Genomic DNA, 22290 nt, shown 5'->3' with positions numbered 1-22290 from the left:
TTCACGCATAGTAGATGGCAGGGCTCTCAAGGAGAACGAATCCTTGAAAACCGACAATAACAAAGGGGAGAGTTGCCTTGAAAAACCTTTTTATAGAAATCGGTTGGATAACCATCCGGTCCTGGGGACTTGCCGCTTTGCATAGAGCCAATCGCTGATACTATCTCCCCGACCGAAAGGTTCTCCTCCAACCCTGCGGCCTCCCCTGGATCTAAGGACGGAACATGCAGGGTCTTAAAAAAGTCTTCCAATACAGAAGGGTCTACAGATGGGCTGGAGCTGTGTAGTGACACACAAAAAGCTTGAAAACTGGAGTTAATTTTATGACTATTTCTGTACATTTTGAGCCCTGCTCATCATATATTTCAGAGATGGTCAGATTAGCAGGTCTCTGTCTTAGCTGGTGAGCGAGAATCCGTCCAGCCTTTTCCCTGTGCTCATAAAACCCGTATCGTGAAGATACTCAGCCTGTTTCGTCGATAAAAGGTCAAACGCTGTCTGCAGTGACAAACGCCTCTTCATAGAATCTGCAGAAGGTAGTTGGCTATGTGCCCTTTCCAGCTCAAGAATCTTTTCCGCCAGTTCTTTAAGTCGAGCAGTGCTCACTCTCCCCTGGTTAGCACAGTATGAGATGACCTGACCTCGTAAATATGCCTTCAGCGACTCCCAAATCGTCAAGGAGGACATTCCAGCTGTTTGATTAATATAAAAAAAAAAAGACTAGACTAGAGGAAGAACTGGATAGAACGCGCCACCCCAGACAGGGACGAGAATCTGGGTGAGCTACGATCCAACACAGGGGAAAGCGTACAGTTTATGTCACTGCCGAGGATGAGGTAATGCGATGCCTTATTCGGTAGGCGGGAAAAAAAATTTGTGAAGAAAATTGAATCATCCCAGTTTGGTGCATAAACATTGGCCAGAATGACCAGAAAAGTATAAATTACCCTACAACAATAACATAGTGCCCAGTGGGGTCAGCTTCTACACTTGTCATCGTAAATGGTTTATTTCTGTCAATTAATATAGCTGCCCCCCTAGCCTTCGAATGGCAATTTTAATGAAATATCTGTCCTGACCAGTCCCCTCCCAGTCTAGAATGGTCTGATGACTGTAGATGTGTCTCCTGAAGAAATGCAATATTTATATTAAGCTGTTTCAGATGTGTAAATACCTTCTTTCGCTTCAAATGATGATTAAGTGCCTTAACATTCCAGCTCATGAAATTAACCATACTACCATCCAACCCTCTGGGAATACTGAAATTAGTCATCATGAGAGAAAAAAAAAACTTGGATATCTGAGCCCTACAGGGAACCTAGAATGACAGCAGATGGGCCACAACACAGATGTCTGGCAAATTAAACACAATAAACGACAAAGTCTGGCACACCCTCCCCGTAACCCCAACTCCACCCCCCCACAGCACCTACAGGAACGGGGTGCTCACCGTACCCTCCCGAAACAAATCCGCACATTCAGTGCTTGTGTGGAGGAACTTTATAGAGCCTACTGCTCAAGCTCCCACCGAACCCCTGGTATGAAAAGTAAACTAAAAAAAAAAAAAAAAAAAGTGCAGCCTATCACAGTGTAGAAGCGTACACCCGATCATAACGTATATAACAGAAAATAAGACAGCAGTGTTGATCATCCTCCTTATTACAGTAAAAGTCTGATCAAACAGTGATCATCCATTCAAAGGTCAGAGACGATGAATTACCCAGGGCAATGTTACTCACTCTGCCCTTTACAGTAGTAATGATATTCTTCTTGACGTAGCTCATCGCTTTGCTTGCATTTATGAACTCCTTTTCCTCTCTGTTGAACGTGATGCGGAGAAAGGCTGGAAACAGGATGCCATACTGAACTCCCTGCCGGTTACGGAGCAACTTCCTGACCTCATTGAAAGCCGCCCTGGCCTTAGCAACACTCGTGGTATAATCCGGAAAGATAGCAATCGTCTCACCGTTACGCCGGAGCGGGGCTCGAGAGTGCGCCCGGCTCAGTACCTCAGCGCAGTCCTGGTAGTAGTGGAGTTTGGCTATGATGGCGCGTGGTTTCCCATCCTTCCTCACAGGACCCAGGCTTCTATGAGAGCGGTCCACAAGCACATCTCTATCCAGCTGTAATGTTTCTCTCAGTAGTTCTGAGACCGATGTTGTAGAGCTGGATCCATTTGCTTCCGCCACCATCAGAATTCTGATGTTACATCTCCTCAGTCTCCCCTCCATGTCCTCACACTTATTCCTGAGTCCAGTCACCTCTACTGCCAGGTCATTCACCAGGTCGTTAGCCCACCTTCCACCTCTTTAATTGTAGCTTTCATCTGGTCAATTTCGGAACGAATTGCGGCCGTATTGTTCTTTATTTCCACTTTCACCGCTTGCAACTCGTTCTTAAGAAAGTCGAAACCTTCAGCAAGTGCACTTTTCAGCTCAGTTTTTATCACCGTAGCAATGTCTGCCCTTAGTGAAAGCAGGATATCCGTCATCAAGGTTTCAGCGTCCATCTCTTGGCTGTTTGGCCGGGGCAGGAGCTCCGATCCTGGAGAGGCAGCAGAACTCACGGACGAGGCAGTGCTGGGTCTAGATTTGGTTGACGCTGTGAATTTATATTTCCACAAATTTGCCGCCATCTTCACGCAGATATATGTACATTTAACTTAAGAAAATATGTTCGAAACAGGGTTTGCTTGCATTTAACTATGAAAAACACTTATTAACTTAAAAAAAAAAAAAAAACAGACGTTCGACCGGAGCTCAAACTAAACCTACTCCATTGCCCGCTCGACAGTGCCCCCACATTAACTAAATTCTGAAGATTGAAGTAAAATTTCTTAATTTATTGAATGTTATTAATTCATATTAACATTGACTGAATTCTAAAAAACCTCCTGTTAGTCTCACATTCACTCACGACAAACAAAAGTATTTCTACTTCATCATTAACATCAAAGTGGTAATATATAATATAAACTTTTTTATATATTAACATTAACTGGATATGAAATACTACCCTACAAATATATATATATATATATATATATATATATGTGTGTGTGTGTGTGTGTGTGTGTGTGTGTGTGTGTGTGTGTATATATATGTGTATATATATATATATGTATATATATGTGTGTATATATATATATATATATATATATATATATATATATATATATATATATATACACACAAATATATATATATATATATATATATATATATATATATATATATATATATATATATATATATACACAAATATACAAATATATAAATATATAAATATATAAAAATAATATATTTACTGTCAACCCATCTTCATTTAAATCTTTCAACAATGTACTGGCGCTTTAATTCAGTGCGAGCAGCGTGGCAAAAAAAATTTAGCCTTGACGCCGAAACTCCCGTTTCACTGCTGCAGCGTCCGGTGTAAAAGCACTAATTCATTAACATGCAGTGCAGAGCTTACAGAGCTTATAAACTGCAGTTTTGTCGTCATTCCACACAAAAGACATCTTTACACAACATGAAATTTGTGTTTTCCTGCCCTCTTTTGATTGACAGGATATAATTGACCCTGATCATTGGATGTTTCTAAGCTATCGGCCGATGGCTTATAGCGTGAAAAATTGCCTTTATCGGTCGTCTGTGCATCTCAAATAAATAAAGTGGCAGGCAGCCAATCAGAACGGATTTCTGGACAAATGAGTTAGCCAATGGTTTTTGAGGCTACAGGCAACCCAGTTGAGCCTGCCCACTGCTGGCAAGAACAAAGTGTGCGCGAACGGAGCATAGAGATTTTTCTTTGCACGTGTGAGAGTTTTAAACGAGCATGCAAGTTCTCCCTCCTTTCCACATGTGAACATCTATTGTCCTATTTTATTGAATCTCGCATGTGTGTTATTGAAGCTCATGCGCATGAGCTTCAATGACGTGTTGCATTTTTTTTTTTTGTTTTACATGGATTTGCCGCCTCTGTCCCACTGGCTTTACAGTGAATGCAGTGCATCGAGATATTTTCGTAGCGGAGCCACTCGAAGTCTTTCAGCCACTCACTCACCAAAAACTGTAAGCCTTCTTTTCCACTGCTGGATCCACATTCACCACATGATCACCAACTCCAGGAGTCTAACTTTAGGTGGCTTACAAAAGAAATCTGTGTTCTTCAGCGCTTTACATTTTGCGTGCTAGTTAGCTCCCTGTCACGTGACAACGGAGCGCAGTGAAAGGCAGTGATTGACGGCTAATATTAAGCAATTGAAAATCTGCATTAAAGTTAAGAATGTGAAGATGAAGTTTAATTGGTTATGTAACATTTGATAGAACGGTGGTCCGATCACTGTATAAGCTCACAGCAGGCACATACTGTGCAGTAATTAGCAAACTTTTTGTAGAGAAATGAAAGCTGGTCGCACCACAACAATTCTTTTCACTCGCGCAAACGCGCCCAAATATATTTTAAGGTTGCGCAGATTAAATTTCTCTAGCATATGCGACCAAAATGGCTGCAATTTCGAGCCTTGTAAGTGACACTCACCCCTCTGCCTGGCTGCCAGCTCTGTCCTGACAATGTGTATTCTGATTGCTTTTAGCTCTGGCTGTGAATTACTATTACAGGATTTCCAGGGTGAGTCTCAGCAGAGTATTTTTCTCCTCTGACGCTATACTGACTCTGAGATTTAACAAGGGAGCGTATTGGATGTGGCGCTGCACTACATGTTTACCACATTTATTATTTTTCAGTAAATGACTAAACTTGTCTACAAATTGGGAACCAACCATCTTCATTAGAAGATAACTGTGAGTGGGATTTAATAATCATGTTGTGCACATTTTTAATCTACACATACCAATAGTGATTCCTTGTCATAGCGTCACCAAATGGCAACAGGATGTCAAGCAGGTTTTTTCAGTAATGAACTTGTTCATTAACAGTTCACATGTATGTTCAGTGATGTGATAATGTAAGATCCACATGCCAACACACCTTGGTGCTTGGGCCCATCCCTCGCTGCTTGCAGCTATTATTATTATGGGTTCAAGCATGAAATATAACCGTATTGTAACTGTTATGAGTCGTCCTCGTCAATTCCTTGCATTCTCCCAAACAAAAAAAGCCTTTGGAACCATTTCGTGCCACCCACTTAGATTGTTTCCTAATTTGAATATGAAAAATCTAGGTGATTATGCAAAGTTTGGGGCATAACCTTTGAAAATGGGTGGGGTTAAGTTGAAATGCTGTTTCTCAGGAACCCAAAGGTACGATGAGGCTGAAATTTGGTGTACTGCATCAATGTGCTAATCTGCGAGTGGATTTTTAAACACCACTGAATTACTTCAAAATTCTGATCGCCTTCCGCCAATCAGCTTTCTGCAGGCATTTTGCACAACTAGCGTTGAGTTTTTGTCACAAAACTTGATAAGTATTTTCATGTATGGTCAAGAGTGCTTGGACCCTGCAGATCACCACTTGTGACATTTTTTTTATTACTACTACTACTTGTAGTAGAATATTACCTCTGCTTGTGGAAGTGCACACTGTCTGTCATTCATGTACAGTTGCAATCAGAATTATTCAACCCCCATTGCAAATCAGGTTTGTCAAAATTTACAGTCTTTCAGCTGTTTGCAATTAACAAATCAACCAAAAGCAATTAAAATATGCTTCAAGTGTTTTCCCCAAATTCAACTGAAAATGCAGCTTATGATTTCTCCAGTTTCAAAATCATTCCACCTCTTCATGGCAAGGATCTTTAGTACTTTAATACTGTAGTACAGGGCGGCTGTGGCTCAGGTGGTAGAGCAGGTTGTCCACTAATCGTAGGGTTGGCGGTTCGATTCCTGGCCTACGTGACTCCACATGCCAAAGTGTCCTTGGGCAAGACACTGAACCCCAAGTTGCTCCCGATGGCAGGTTAGCGCCTTGCATGGCAGCTCTGCTACCATTGGTGTGTGTGTGTGAGTGAGTGTGTGAATGTGTGACAGACATAGTGCAAAGCGCTTTGGATAAAAGCGCTATATAAGTGCGCCATTTACCATTTACTTAGTAGAGCTTTACCTTTTGCTGTTATGACCTGCTGCAAACAAGATACATAGCCAGACACCAGCTTCCTGAGGAATCTTAGCCTCATGAGCAGTGGTGACTGTGATGGCCCTTTATGATGTTCCAGAACTTCTGCAACCAAGTGTTGGTGGAAGTTGAGGTATGCTTGGGATTATTGTCCTGTTGGAAGGTCCAATGAAACCCAAGCCTCAGCTTCCTCACAGATGGCATGATGTTTTCTCCTTGGATTTCCTGATACATCAATGAATCCAACTTGCCTTCCACATTTCCAGTGCTAGAGGATGCAAAGCAGCCCCAGAGCATCACCGAGCCACCACCATGCTTGAAATGTGGACAGAGTGTTCTTTCTTCATTTTTCTTCCTCCAGACATACCAGTTCAATTAAATTTTATTTGTATAGCACTTTTTACAATGGACATTGTCTCAAGGCAGCTTTACAGAAATATATAACCACAGGATGCAGATTAAGTGTGTGGTTTTATCCCAGTTGAGCAAGCCGGTGACGATGGTGGTAAGGAAAAACTCCCTAAGATGATATGAGGAAGAAACCTTGAGAGGAAGCAGACTCAGAAGGGAACCCATCCTCATCTGGGTAACAACGGATAGTGTGAAAGTATAAGAAAGTTCATTATGGTTTGTACATGAAGTTTTTGTTGAACTAGTTCACTGTTCACCAAAGGAGACCCGAGTGCAAAACTGCATGTGGTAATTGCAGTCCCAAGGCCATAGCAGCAACCGTAGTCCCAGCAACCACAGTGAGAATGTCCATGTGGAATTGAGGTCCAAAAATATTTCATGGCACTTCAAGTGATACATTCTAATCAATCTCCAGGCTGTAGCCTCCAGTTGATGGGAGCTCCATCCAGAGATAGGGCATCAGGATGGATCAGATAGGTCCGGAGAGCAGAAAGGGTCAGGATCACTGGCATCTCCATAAAATCCTGTGTGGCTCAACAGAAGCAGAGCGGGAGAGGGAAGTAAAGAGAGGGAGAGATAAAGTAAGATGTTGTACTTTAAGTCTACTCATGGTAACCTTCAGTAAACATATGTTTTCAGACTGGACTTACACTGAGGCTGTGTCTGAGTCCCGAACACTAAGTGGAAGGCTATTCTATAACTGTGGGGCTTTGTAAGAGAAAGCTCTTCCCCCTGCTGTAGCCCTCGCTATACGAGGTACCAACAAATAGCCTGCACCTTTTGATCCAAGTAGGCATGGTGGATCATAGAAGAACAAAAGTTCGCTTAGATACTATGGCACGAGACCGTTTAGTGCTTTATAGGTCAATAATAGTATTTTATAATCAATGCGAGATTTCACTGGGAGCCAATGCAGTGTGGATAAGATTGGGGTGATGTGATGTCATATTTTCTGGTTCTAGTAAGGACTCTTGTAGCTGCATTCTGGACTAACTGAAGCTTGTTTATGCACCTATTGGAACATCCAGACAGTAAGGCATTACAAAAATCTAGTCTAGAGGTGATGAAAGCATGAACTAATATTTCTGCATCGTGTCGTGACATTATATTTCTTATTTTGGCAATATTTCTGAGATGAAAGGCGGCTATCCTAGTAATATTATCTACATGAACGTTAAATGAAAGACTGGAGTCAATAATCACACCAAGGTCTTTTACTGCTGCACATGAGGAAACAGAAAGACCATCCAGAGTTATGTGATCAGAAAGCTTACTTCTAGCTACACGTGGTCCTAGTACAAGTACTTCTGTCTTGTCAGAATTAAGTAAGAGGAAGTTAAAAAGCATCCAACGTCTAATGTCCTTTACACATTCCTCAACTTTATTAAGCTGCTGTGTGTTGTCTGGCTTTGCTGAAATGTACAACTGCGTATCATCAGCATAACAGTGGAAGCTAATTCCATGTTTACGAATAATTTGACCTAGAGGTAGCATATATAAAGTAAAAAACAGTGGGCTTAAAAGAGAACCTTGTGGAACTCCAAATTTAACCTCTGTATGCTTGGAGAGGTCTCCATTTGCATCTACGAACTGATACTGATCGGTCAAATAAGATCTGAGACAGGAGAGGACTGTTCCCATAATGCCAACAACATTTTCTAGTCTATCAAGGAGAATAGTATGATCAATAGTATCAAAAGTTGCACTAAGGTCAAGTAACACAAGCAAGGAGACCACTGATCCATCGTGCTGAAAAGTTCCAGTTTTGTTTCATCGCACCTCAGAACAGAATCCCAAAACGTCTGTGGCTTATTTATATGATTTTGAGCCGAATTTTCTTGTGCTTTTGGGTCAGCAGTGGTGTATGTCTTGGAGTTCTGGCATGGAAACCTTCTGCACTTAGTATGCGCCTTACTGTTCTCACTGAAACCTCAGTGTCTGTTGCCACCAAGCCTTGCTGCAGGTCTTATGCAGTCACTCGAGGGTTTTTCACAACCTGCCTTCCCAGAAATCTGCTTGCAGCCTTTGATGGCTTCTTTTTTCTTCCCCGTCCAGGTATTTAGTAAATTTTCTGCCCCTAGCCAGTTCAGGTATTTCATTTGTTCCAGCTCAAGCACACCTGGTGCAACTAATGAAGGCCTTGATTAGTTGCATCAAGTCTGCTTGAGACAACACCTGTTTTGCATATTTGTGCTGTTGTGAGGGATTCTATTCAGGAGGTTGAATAATTTAGAAACTTGAGAAATCATTAAGTTGTGTTTTCAGTTGAATTTGGGGAAACCACTTGAAGCATTTGTTGTGTTGAACTCTTTCAGTTGCTTTTGTTTGATTTGTTCATTGCAAACAGCTGAAAGTCTGTACATTTTGAAAATAAACCTGATTTGCAGTGGGGGTTGAAAGTTTGATTGCAACTGTAAATAATAGATAAATATCTACACAGACACACACATTTCTTAAATTAAGCTTCATCACAGCACTGTTATCCTGCTACAAGTTCTTTCGTTTATAAATACTATTTGCATTTTTTTTTAATGCTCAGTACTTGAAAGAAATCTTGGAATGACCAGTTGCAGGCTGCTGTTTGAGATTCACCTGCTTCAGTGTTCTCTGATGCTCGTCCAGTTTACACCCATTTGTCTCGTGTTCGCTTCTCCACCATAAAAGGAGACACGCTTTGCTTATTTCACTTGCATGACTGAAAGTTAACACTGAATGGTGGTGTATCATCTACTGCATATTTAAATAAATAGTTTTTCCATCTCATTACTTGCACTATTACTTCATGCTTGTGCTTTCTGCTCCGTGTATTGTTTCATACCAACGCTATAATGATCCTGATTGTATAACGCTAAGCTGCTTGCTTTTCTCATGACATGAACATCTCTAGTCATTTGGATTTCTTTACTTCACTCTAAACTGTTTGTGTTCAGTAACCCCCCCCCCCCCCCCCCCCCCACAAATATATGCAGATTCTTTAAGACTGCAGTTTGTTTAGCCACCTGTCATCTAAAGCTGTTTTTTCCCCCCCTCCTTTTGTTTGTGTGATGCTCCAAGCCCAGACAAACACTTCTCAACAAGAGCCTGCAGCTTGTTACTCCTTGAATGGGCCCCACTTTCTCTGCTGGTGCACACAGTCATAACCTTTTAAATGCGGAAGATGTTAACAGTGTAATAATCTGTGTATTGACATTGTAATAACACATTGTGATTGAATACACAGGGAGAGTGCGCACAATGCAGAGGTTGGGGCCATATTTGACAGGTAATAAAGCCACACCACACAACACAAATATTCCAAGCCAGCAAAAACAAAAAAACTATTTATTTATTTATTTTAAATTCTGATTTATAGGTGGGTAAAGAGCAATGTGTGTGTCTGTGTCTCTGAATGTCTCCATATTGTTAATGGTTGGAATCATGTACTTTTTGTGAGAAATGTTCCTGCTCTGAGCCAGTATTTTTGTATTCAGACGTGTAACATAAAACTGCTGTCACTTCTTTTGCATGTCCCCCCCCCCCCCAAATCTGTCATCCTACGCTATATTGTGTGTGTGTGTGTGTGTGTGTGTGTGTGTGTGTTTCTCATTTTGTGGTGATACAGGGTGCTGACTGAGCTAGTGAGTAAGATGAGGGATATGCAGATGGATAAGACTGAACTTGGGTGTTTAAGAGCCATCATCCTTTTCAACCCAGGTACTTGGGTTTTAAAAAATGTATTTTGTATTTCATTTGGCTTGAGAATGTAAATTCTGAAATGTTTAATAAAACGCACATCTTGTCTCTTATCTCTAAAGCAGTTGTTAACAACGATAACAGTTTACTAAACGAATATGCTGCTGGGATGTTGATTTTATGTCCAGTGCTACTTCAAATGATGATTTTTCTGATTTGACAACACAAGGTACCATAATTATTCTTGTCTGTATATTTCACAGATGCGAAGGGGCTTTCAAACCCAAGTGAAGTGGAGTTACTGAGAGAGAAAGTCTATGCTGCACTAGAAGCTTATTGTAAACAGAGATATCCTGACCAGCAGGGCAGGTACATAATGAAAATAATTTACTAACCTTTCCTGTTTTTCTTACTTAGTTGCCAGTTTGGTAGACTGAAGATTTTGTATTTTGGGGAGCCTGGTAATGTTTTTATAATTTGTAGGTTTTGATAAATTCAGCTAAGTTAATGTCCTGGGTTACCGTAGGTATGAAAAGTATTCAGACCCCTTGGTTTCAAAGGCACACACCTCCCCCATAATTCACAGTGCATGTCGCACCAAAAACCAAGCCATGTAGTCCAAGAAACTCGCCGTAGACCTCTGTGATCGAATTGTGTCAAGACATAGATCTGGGCGAAGGGAATAAAACCATTTCTAAAGCTTATGTTCCCGGAGCACAGTGAGCTCCATGTCTGTGAAATACAGAGCTGTAAACTCAACCTGCGATAAGGACAACCATCTCAGAAATACTCCCATCAGTGAGGCCTTCATGCTAGAGTGGCTAGACAGTGTAAAAGGCATTTGGCTGAAAAGATTCTCTTGAGACATAAATGTTTTGGGCCGAGCTTGAATCACTACGTCTGGTAAAAACCAGGTACTGCTCATCCACTGGCTAATATCATCCCTATGGTGAAACATGGTGGTGGTGGCGGCATCATGCTATGGTGGTCATTTTCAGTGGCAGGGACTGGTCAGAAATGATGGAAGGATGAATACATCATTGTCTTGGCTGTAGTGGCATCAGGATCAGTTTCTCATCATCTGTTTTTTTTTTTTTTTCTTCATTTTGTGTTTTTCTACCTCAGCTATGTATGATCGCTTCATGATCACCTCTTATTCCTGATCTTCTGACGTTAGTTACAAACTTACAAAGTTACCCTTCCCAGAACAGTTATTTGGTTAATGGCTCATTTATTTTAAAGTGGATGTAGATTATGATAATTTAGGGTTAATAGCAGCATAGGAACTCTGCATTTTAACATCGGAGTACGCTGCTACGAGCGATCACTCCAAAACACACAAAATTAAAAACTGCAAATGAGCCAGTCGACGTATAACTATAGCATGATTGACAGTTGCATAGGCGTTTTGAACTCCCCAATATTAAAATTAAAGCCCCGCCCTCCTTCCATGTCTCACATTAGTAATATTTTGTCTCCTCTCGATTTACCTGCTGATGAGGCGTCCTCGCTCTCTGTCATGGTAAATGGAGTTAGGGTTCATGAGTGGTAAATAAATTCTATCTTTAAATTTAAAAAACGTATTTTCCAACTTCTCATTAACATTAGACCAGCACCTATATAGTTAACATCAGATAACTGTATTTATTAGGGATGCCACTGAACGTTTCCGGGCATGAAATAGCCAAAAATGTCACTTTCTTCAGCCAAAAGCAGGTCCTTACCCTCCAAAAAATAAATATTCTATTTAATTCAATTTTAATTTAATCGCTTTTAACAAAGTAGCCTTATAGAAATATATAAATTCGGATATAAATTTTAAATGTATAAATTTATCCCTAATATTAATAAATAATGTTAATGAAGACCATACCTGTCAGCCTTTTATGCAGCTTGGAGTACGGTGGAAAGCAAAAATGCGCAAAAGGAGCAGTATTAATTTTTTCCCGCCTCATAAGAAAAATGTCAAATGAGCCAATCAAATATGAATTGGGAATGATTGACCGTTGTGTTGGTCTTTTGAACTCTGATATTAACAGACGCCCCTGCAAAAAAATGCGACTATATTCAAGATATACCTTTTTTTTTTTCTCCGTGTTTATACAATCCTTCATATTTTCCAGTTACATGACGCATGTAAAACACGTGGACGGCTTTGTTTTTATGCTGCTTATACATATTTTTTCATTAAAATGTCCTACGTTAACGTACACTCTCCCAGTACGTCCCTGTCCAGTTGGGGCTAAACAACAAAATGACTGACGATATTATGATAATATAGCAAGATGCAGTATATTAAGTAATATTTGGTGATTGTGACTGGTGTAAAGTTATACTGGTGGAATGTTAACCATGATCTTGAACCATAACCAAATCTGTCTGACAATAGCAATGTAATAACTGTAATATTCACATTCTTGCGGTCAGCCTCTGTGAGTATAATGTGAGCGATCTTTTGTTCCTGTTCACTAGGTTTGCCAAGCTCCTCCTCCGACTGCCAGCATTGCGCTCCATTGGTTTAAAATGTCTGGAACACCTGTTCTTCTTCAAGCTGATTGGTGATACCCCAATTGACACCTTCCTCATGGAGATGCTGGAGGCTCCCCATCAACTGACCTAATCTGGACCACTTTCTACCCAGTTGTATCTGGTTAGCACCAGGGTGTACCGGTAGCCTGGACATTGGGGCTTCACTGTGTCTGTTCAATCTCCCTGCTTACACCTTCCTTTATTCTCTCCTTTTCTTCTCCCTTCCACGTCGTCTCCTATGCTAGTATTGCGCCAAAAAGACTTTCATCTCTCAGAAAACGAAGCGGGGGACATTTTTCATCGGGGGACACGTTGAGAGAGATCCGTATTTTGCAAATAAGGCTTTTCGAGGTTGTTTTCGGTTTTACACTTCCATTCTCAGAGCCTTTTTATTGATGTTGGTGCTCAGCTATGTTAGTTTTTAATCTGCTACAAAAGAAAAAAAATACAGCTGGTACGTTTCTTTTCTCACTACAGCTCGTTAGAAAGCTAACGAGTTGAACGCACAGCTCTCATGCGCAGGACGTGAAGTTTCATCACTCGCTGTAACCTTAAAGCGGCCGTCACACCTGATGCGAATAAAATCTGCCTGGTGAAAAAGCCAGTTCACTTGAATGGAAGAGGACATGGTATATGGTGGGGGGTTTTGTGGGGGGGGTTGCTTCCTGTAGCAGTTAATTTCTCCTCATCATTCTTCTCCGATTTTGGTTTTTGTGTCGTGTTCATGTAGATGAAACTTAAGCCCATGAATCTGCAAATCTTGGATTAGAATCGTGGGCCAATAGAAAACTAGAGCACGGTGATGGAGTCGTGTCTTTCTGGAGTAACTACTTATGATTACTGTATTACTGTTTCCCTGTTTTTCTACAGCAGTGTGTACATGGAATTGGTTAGCAGGAGCTGAAGAGCTGTTCCAATCTCGCTATATGAACCTCCTAATAATATTCTACTTAACAAGCTAAAGGCACTTAGCAGTCTGAGATGATTAGTCTGCATTGGCAAGGTTAGCTGTTCACTGAATCAGTTGTTTCCTTCAAGGTCTGTCCATAATCAACCGACTTTGCTCAACCCTGGCAAATAAATTCACAAAACTCTGGTGTGCTTGCTCCTTCATGCTACACCACCAGTGAAAATGAAAATTTTTTTAATTTATTTAATGTTTTGACGATACCCTGGTTGTTTGTGGGCATTCCTGCGTTTTCAGTTTCCTACCGTTGTCACTGTGATATTCGCACAAGCTAGCTACAGAACATATCTAAAACACCCGTTTGATCGCAAATCGTACGTCTTCCCACTTCTGGAGGGAAATGCTTCTGTGCCACGTATCAGAACAAAAACAACATTTTGTGCTTCACGGTTTCAGCGAAAACACCAGCACTGTTGCATTTTGGGTAAACACTTCAAGCTTGTGGCGGCACAGCGATAAGGAGAGACGAGTAGGAATAAATTAAACCAAAACACACGTTCCTGGATGGGGGTAAGGAACGTACCACAGTTCCTTGGTTAGGCGCTAAATTATTCTGCTTCTTCTCAACTTAAATGTCGCTCGTCTTTGTCGTATCTATTGCCCCGCCCTCTTCACGCCGCTACCGTTTGCTTCGCCTAGTGTCTCCCCAAATCAACAGCTCTAACTGAAAATGACTGACTTCTGGCAGCTTCCTCGTGTTGTGTTGCTGCGGTCGGTCTGAGTGCAGGGTTACTGATGACAGCAGCAGACCTGTGTGTAACAGGTAACTGTACAATTTAACATTCTGGGCCTCATGTAATCACGACAGTGTTTATGTGAGACTTAGTAAATCAGGTGCGGACCAGTGAGGGTCCTGTGAAATTCTTGCCAGGCTCTTCGTGAACAAATCTATGTGGAATGATTGCGGGTGTGTGTTTATGATTCGTGGCCAGAGCAAGCCCTTTAAAGACACAGCTGTTTTAATGTCATTTGGGGTCTTTAGTGGGTGGTGTGGTTCCCTCCTCATATGGTCCATTGCTTGGGAAATTACCTGCTACATTTTAAAACCAAACTTAACCCCAGACCTACACCTTGACCCCAGGTTTGCTTTGAAAAGTGTGTGTACTGTGATGTACAATATGTGAATTCAATCACTTTTGAAAAAAATATTTTTCATGTGCCAAATGTGACTTTTTTTCTCTCTCTCTCTCTTTCTCTCTCTCTCTCTCACTCACACACACACACACACACACACTATATGGTGTTGAAAAATAGTGATGATAAAAAAAAAAACCACAGGTCAGTAGGTTAAGTCCTCTGAGGGTTCTACATTCCATCCGTAATGGTGTTTTGTGCTTTTCTCACATTAGATGACAAACACCTTTTTATTTTATTGATTTAGTTAAAAAAAAAAAAAAACAAAACAACCAAAACTAAAAAAATTGCCCTTTTAAACTCACATAACTCACACGAACTTGTTTTAACAGTTGTTAATATAAATGAATTCACTTTGTATGGTTTAACAGTCGAAACCAGCATCTTGGCAATCTATGCATCTATTTGTAGAAAGACAAATATATTAATACTGTGTGCTTATTGTCTTCTTAATTCTGTACGTGTGCGCGCAGGCCAAGCTCAAAACCAAGGAGTAGTTAAATGCAACGAATTTTAACTGAAGTGGTTGTGTACCAGCGCACGACCTGCAGTTGGTCCTTGGTCTGTAACTTCATCCATCACGACATCAGTTCAGGCCTTGTTGCTGAATCAGCTGTGTATTATGATTTTTAACAATGCATGTACTTCATTTATAAATGTCCTGGAAAGTATTGTCAGTAACAAAGGATGAATAATACAGATCAAACAGAATGTTCTGTGATTGTGAATGTATTTGGAAATAGTGGAATTTGCCATTTTCCCAGGGATTTTTTTTCGTTTTTAAACTCTATTTCCTCCCCAATTTTGGCTCTCTCCTTATCCCATGACGACTACTGATTCAGAAGAGTGACTGTGAACACGTGCTTCCTTTGAGGCACATGAAGCCAGACGACACAGTCGGAGGAAAGTGCCATCTCTCCTCTTCTGCATAGATGAGCCCACAGACTCCCATGATTGGCTAGTGTCGCAGGGGACAAAACACTATGCCCCTCCCACCCAGACAGCTCGACCAGTTTGCTGCCCTGTATCAAGGCCACCGATAGCTGTGACATCATCAGGATTAGAACTTGCGATCTCCTGACAATCGAGCAAACACAGGATCTATTTAGACGTTATCTAATTTCTTTTTGAGGAGGTCCTGTTTAATAGTTTCACCGGCTTTCAAAAATTCCTCATTCACCTCTTGTAAGTGCACATTTTCTTCTGTTCTGTTTCCATCAGTGGTGTTTTTAAGTTCTGGTGAAGGTGTAATAAAGCACCTGATCACTTCTTGCTGTGGACACTGGTACTGATGAGCTGCTGTCTGAAGTGTGTGTGTGTGTGTGTGTGTCTGTGTGTGTGGAGGGGGAGGGGGGGTGCTTTCTTACGCACATCCCCAACTTCCCATACATGTTTAAGTGCACCAGTAGTACATTGTGGCCGTGCAAAATTGAATCTATCGGAGGTGTTTGGGAGGTATTTACACCCTGGACTGAGAAACAGACTGTAGTGGACCTACTCTTGATGCCGGGTTGTCATGATTTAAGAGAACTATTTTTGTTTGAGAGTCACCTTGCGTTTTCCCAAGGCTGACCCTGACTCTTGTTTATGGTCCACTATTTTTACTCTACAAAGCGAACATTCTTAGTCGCCTGTTATACCAGAAACAATGTTATACTTAAAAATCGGGTGTAACATCGGTTCTCTGCCATTGATGAGCATGAATAGCACGCTGTGCTTGTTAAGCCAGGGCAACATTTGTAAAGAATTACACGATACATACAAATCATGGGAATCTTTTGTGCTTTCTAATATTGTTTTGTGCTAAAGTTTGTCACACTAAGGTCTCCTGAAATATGCACAAAGTGTACAAGTCCTATTCTTTCATAAAACAAGCACCCATTAAACATAAGACATGAAAACAAAAGGTCACTTTTCTCTCGCCTTTTTCCTTAAAAAAAAAATCTGTGTAATAAGGGGGGGGGGATTATTTATAGTGTTTTCCCTACTTAATTGCACTTGTTTATTTTCCTTTCTCACAATGTTAACTAGCTCAGGCAGTTCTGTGCAGAGTTATGTTGTATCATGTCTGATTAAATATTTTATTACTGTATAATTGCTTCTTGGTTCTTCATTAATGCTGGACAGGACTTGTTTTTAAACAGTTGTACATATACATTCACTGTTCACTTTAATAGGAACACCTGTACACATGCTCATTTATGCAGTAATCTAATCAACCAAGAAAAAAAATCACCTGGACTTTTTCTAGTCTTGTACCTCAGATTCCTGGTCTTGGCATGTCCATCCATCTCAAGGTTTGATGTTTTGTGCATGCTGAGATGCTTTTCTGTTCACCATGGTTGTAAAGAGTGATTGAGTTACCATATCCTTCCCGGCAGCTAGAACCAATCTGGCCGTTTTCCTCTAACCTCTCTCATCAACAAGGTGTTTCCGCCCACAGCACCGTCGCTCACTCAATGTTGTTTTTCTTTTTTTCTTTCTCATTTTTTTTTCTGGATAGTGTTGTGTATGAAAATCCCAGATCATCAGTTTCAGTTTCTGAAACACTCAAACCAGCTCATCTGCTACCAACAACCATGCCATGGTTAAAGTCACATTTTGGAGATCACACTTTTCTTCATTCTGTTTGATGTGAACATTAATTGAAGCTCTTGACCTGTATTTGCATGATTTTATGCATTGTGCTGCTGCCACATGATTGGCTGATTGGTTACCTGCATGAATGTTCAGTTGTAAAGGTGTTCCCAATAAAGTGGATCGTGAGTGTATACGCGTCATAAATATATGTAATGTATTAATGACCTGTTTATATTCTTACTTTAAAAAAATTAAACATACGTAATTTTTACTATCTCAAGATTTTTGTGTGGTGCTAACCTGCTGGCCACACCCCCTTATATGATGACACATGAATCAAATCCACACCTTTCTATCAATCAGTTCCACTATGTCCTAATGATGACTCCACACTGTTCTGTAGCCTCTTTCGTGTGGGATCTTTATTCTTCTTTCATTTGTTTTTCTGCTTTTCCCTTAGGATTCTCGGTGATGTTTGTTTGTTTTTGTTTGTTTTGCATTATATTTATTTCAGATGTACATGTTCCATGCTTTACAGCGTGTGTCCCATGTATTTAGATTTTTTTAACGTTGGAGACGAGCTTGACCTGTAAATAGGTGGAAGCTCTAAAGCTCCTCCAGTACACTGTGCAGGTGATGCAGGAGTTTTCCTGTGCTCAGTCCAGCAGGACCCCCGGGCCCTCTCTGACCACTGCGGCTGCACTGCAGCTCTCTGGCCGCTAGAGGGCGTGTGTTGATGCTCGCTGCAGCCTAAACAGGGGAAACGCTTACCGTGTGATCTCTTCGCCACGGCGCACGAGCCAAGCGCGTTGGGAAATACAGATTTAGTTCACTTCACCTCCACTTCCATATCCGCCCTCTTTCTCTACACACCGAGTGGGTGATGTGGTTCACACAGGCTCCACATGCACGAGCTGGAGCTGCCACGGTTCTGGATGGAAAGCTTATTAAACCTATTTTGATAAAATGGGGCACGTGCACACTGCAAAACAATTACTCAGCAAGTCAAAGTGTGTCAAAAAAAATCTAAATATGATTTATTAACCCTATTTCTAGACATATTACTCATTTCAATCCTGTCTTGTTCGGTTAGCAGATCATTTTTCTAATTTTAAGCGTTATTATTTTATAAAGAAAATGTGAAAAGTATGAGGCTGAATCATTTTATATTTGATTTATAATCAACTCATAATAAATGTCCATATTTAATATTAATAATTTAATTTAAGATTTGTTCTAATAAGTGAATAATAGGTATTGTGTTGAGAACTTTTAAATGTTAGCGAAACAATTGCTTATGTACATGATAAGTTTAAAAAAAAAAAAGGTAAACTTCCATGGATTAGTGGTTAGCATGTTTGCCTTGCACCTCTTGGGTTGGGGGTTTGAATCCCACCTCTGCCTTGTGTGCCTGGCATTTGCATGTTCTCCCCATGCTTCTGGGGTTGTCTCCGGGTACTCCAGTTTCTTCCCCCAGTTCGAAGACATGCATTGTAGGCTTATTGGTGTCTCTAAATTGTCTATGGTGTACGATTGTGCTCTGCGATGAGTTTACATTTGATTGTCATTGTGCAAACATGGAAAAGCAGCGCAGCAAAGACAGCTTGGGGTTGTAGACCGTGCTGTATTAATGCTGCAAGTCATGCCAGGTCTGATCTGTGAAAGCTGATGTTGCAGCTTTTGAAAACGAAATCCACCAATATTACTTTTGGTGTCTATTTTTTGGAGTCTGAAAGCTGACTTTATTAGGTACCCCTCTACATTTATGCAGTTATCTAATCAGCCAATCATGTGGCAGCAGCACAATGCATAAAATCATGCAACTACAGGTTAAGAGCTTTAGTTAATGTTCACATCAAACATCAGAATGAAGAAAAACTGTGATCTCTAACATGTGGCTTTAACAGTGGCATGGATGTACCAGATACACTGGTTTGAGTATTTCAGAAACTGCTGATATGGGATTTTCACACACAAGTCTGTAGAGTTTACATACTGTAGAATGGTGCGAAAAACAAAAAACATCCAGTGAGCAACAGTTCTGTGGATGAAAACGATGAGCGAGGTGAGAAGAGAATGACCGGCCTGATTCAAGCTGACAAGAAGTAGTTCAAATAAGCACTCAGTACAACTGTGGTGAGCAGAAAAGCATCTCAGAACGCGTAATATGTCCAACCTTAATGCAGATTGGATCAGTACAGTGGATATAAAACGTCTACACACCCCTGTTAAAAATGGCAGGTTTTTTAATGTAGAAAAATGAAACCAAGAAAAATCATGTCAGAACTTTTTCACCCTAAATGTCATATTATAACGTATAAAAATTAGGTGGAAAACAATCAACCATTTCAGGGAAAAATTAAAGTTACAATAATCTGGGTGCATAAGTGTGCACACCCTTTTATAACTGGAGCTGTGGCTGTGTTCACAATCAACCGATCACATTAAAAAGTAATTATCATACAGCTGTAATCAATTAAATTATTCTGATTAACCCCAAATAAAGATCAGCTGTTTCTGTAGGAGTTTCTTCACACCTTCTTAGTTTCATATGAGTGCTGAAGACATGGTCCACAAAGAGCTTTCAAAGCATGCATGGTATCTCACTTGTTGAAAGATATCGATCAGCAGAGTGGTATAAAAGAGTTTCCAAAACATTAGATGCACCATGGAACACTGTAAAGGCCATCATCAACCAGTGGAGAAAATGGTGCACCACAGTGACATCACCAAGAACAGGTTGTCCCTCCAAAAATGAACAAAAGAACAAGACAAATACTTTCCAGGGAGGCTGCCAAGAGACCTACAGCAACATGAAAGGAGCTGCAGGAACATCTGACAGGTACTGATTACTCTCTGTATGTGACAACAATCTCTTGTATTCTTCACGTGTCTGGTCTATAGGGTAGGTGGGCTAGACTGAAGCACTATCTCATGAAAAAAACAACATCCAAGTTCAACTAAATCACCCCAAACCACGTGGAAAATGTGTTATGGTCTGATGAGACCAATTCCAAAAGGTATAATAATTGCATTATTCCAAAAAGCATGTTTAGTGCAAAAAGCCTCACCAAAACACCACCATCCCCACGATGAAGCATGGTGGTGGCAGCACCATGTTTTAGGGCTGCTTTTCTTCAGCCAGGACTGGGGTTTTTATCAAGGTGGAGGGAATCATGAATAGATACAAATACCAGTTTATTTTAGGGCAAAACCTTCATTTATCTGCTAGTAAGCTGAAGATGAAAAGGAATTTAACCTTTCAGCACGTCAATGACCCAAAGCACACATGCAAATCAACAAAGGAACGGCATAACCAAAAGAAGGTCAATGTTTTTGAATTAGTTTAGGGGTGTGCAACTATTGTATTGTTACACACTTGTGTAACTAGAGTACTGTAAGTTTTTTATTTTCCCCTAAAATATTTCTGAGTGTTTTTCATGTAAATTTTATATGTTGTAATTTCACACTGAGGGTGGAACAAGTTCTCACATGATTTATCTTGGTTTAATTTTTTTTACAAAAACCTGGCATTTTAACAGGGGTGTGTAGACTTTTTAACTCCACTGTAGAACACAGGGTTCCTCTCCTGTCAGCCAATAACAGGGATTTGAGGCTGCGGTGGGCACAGACTCACCCAAACTGGACAGATGAAGACATCAGAAAAATATCTGCTTGTCTTTTTTCAGTCTTCAACTGTCCAGTTTTTTCCCCTTCAATAAAGCTATTTAAGGCAGAAATCAAGTAGAAAATGGCAGAAAGTAGCCATTTCCTGACTTCGCCTGCAGGTTGCTATGTGAATTCCTTTTATAACTAAAAGCTAGATCATTTAGATTTAAAATAAGTCATTTTGAATGAAAGTTTTATTTAAATTATAGGCAAATTCCCACCCTGAACCTCCAGCTGCTAGTGCGGAGCTGAGATGACTGATAGAACTGAGTATTCAAACTAAATAAATAATAGACTGCGCTAATGAATAAAAAGCACACCTGATGTGTTTTAGCCTTGATATGAAATTCTATATGAAATTTTAAATAACTGATATGATAGAATACTGTTTTGTGTGAGAGGAGGAAAATACAAACACATTCACCACAAACAAAAAAAAGTCAAAAGCAATATTTTACTGCCACCGCTTCAAAAATTACACCCAAGAAAGAGGAAGCCACTTCTCCATCTCGCTGACAGTAAGCAAGGCCAAAACTATAAATAAAACCCAACACTAACTCCACAAACAGCAAACATAAATTTTATATATATATAAACGAAACTGTTAGAAATGGTTCCTTAACCCTATGCTAACACCAGAAAGCAAATGCGCTCGCTTATTTTCTTCTTATGTGTGCGAGACAGAGCTGCCATTTCTGCACTACTGACATTTAAACTGAGATTTTCTCAGTCTGATGTAAAGTGGATCTGACATTGTAAAGCGACAAATCCAAACATTTGGATAGAACGATTCTATGTCATTTTGAGCCATGCCTGGATGCACAGCTTCTGTAGGAGTGAAGTGATGTGTGGGTGAGTGAAATTTGCATAGAAGTAAAAGATCTTACCCTTTAAAGTGCACCTATTATGGTTTTTCAAATATGACCTTTCATGTAGTGTGTTATAGAACTGTTTGTGAATATAAAAAGTCTGCAAAGTTTCAAAAATCAAAGAGTTACTGACTCCCAAAAGAAGGAACCTATTCTGAACAGCTGAAACGAGTTGTTAGTAATTCCAGACTTTACTTCCTGTAGTAACCTACATAGGTTTGTAACAAAAAGCCCCGCCTCTGGTCTTTATCGGCTGCTCGCAAAAAGACGGAGCTGAAACTCGTTATGGTAGTGGGCGTTTCCTTTTTGTAACACGCTGACAGTGGTAGACCAATCACAACAGACTGGGACATCTGTCCAATCAGAGCAGAGTATGCTCTCTGAAAG

General features: G+C 40.4%; 1 protein-coding gene across 5 annotated transcripts in view; it reads left to right on the top strand.

Moving 5' to 3' along the window:
* The window catches only part of rxrba (retinoid x receptor, beta a), a 33340-nt gene extending 16624 nt beyond the window's left edge, over window positions 1-16716 (top strand). For 2 of the 5 annotated variants that reach the window (XM_053637603.1, XM_053637602.1), the window contains 4 exons: window positions 9704-9745; window positions 10085-10176; window positions 10419-10524; window positions 12628-16716. In XM_053637603.1, coding sequence (XP_053493578.1) covers window positions 9704-9745; window positions 10085-10176; window positions 10419-10524; window positions 12628-12775 — 388 coding nt within the window. In that variant the 3' untranslated portion in view covers window positions 12776-16716. Of the gene's footprint in view, window positions 1-3997; window positions 8201-9703; window positions 9746-10084; window positions 10177-10418; window positions 10525-12627 lie in introns of those variants that run through there. The other 3 variants (XM_053637604.1, XM_053637606.1, XM_053637605.1) reach the window with 3 other exon arrangements.
* Window positions 16717-22290: the final 5574 nt, after the last annotated feature.

The sequence above is a fragment of the Ictalurus furcatus genome, chromosome 12 (genome assembly GCF_023375685.1).
Source record: "Ictalurus furcatus strain D&B chromosome 12, Billie_1.0, whole genome shotgun sequence".
In the NCBI taxonomy this organism is placed as follows: Eukaryota; Metazoa; Chordata; class Actinopteri; order Siluriformes; family Ictaluridae; genus Ictalurus; species Ictalurus furcatus.
This window is presented reverse-complemented; position numbering and strand designations above follow the sequence as displayed.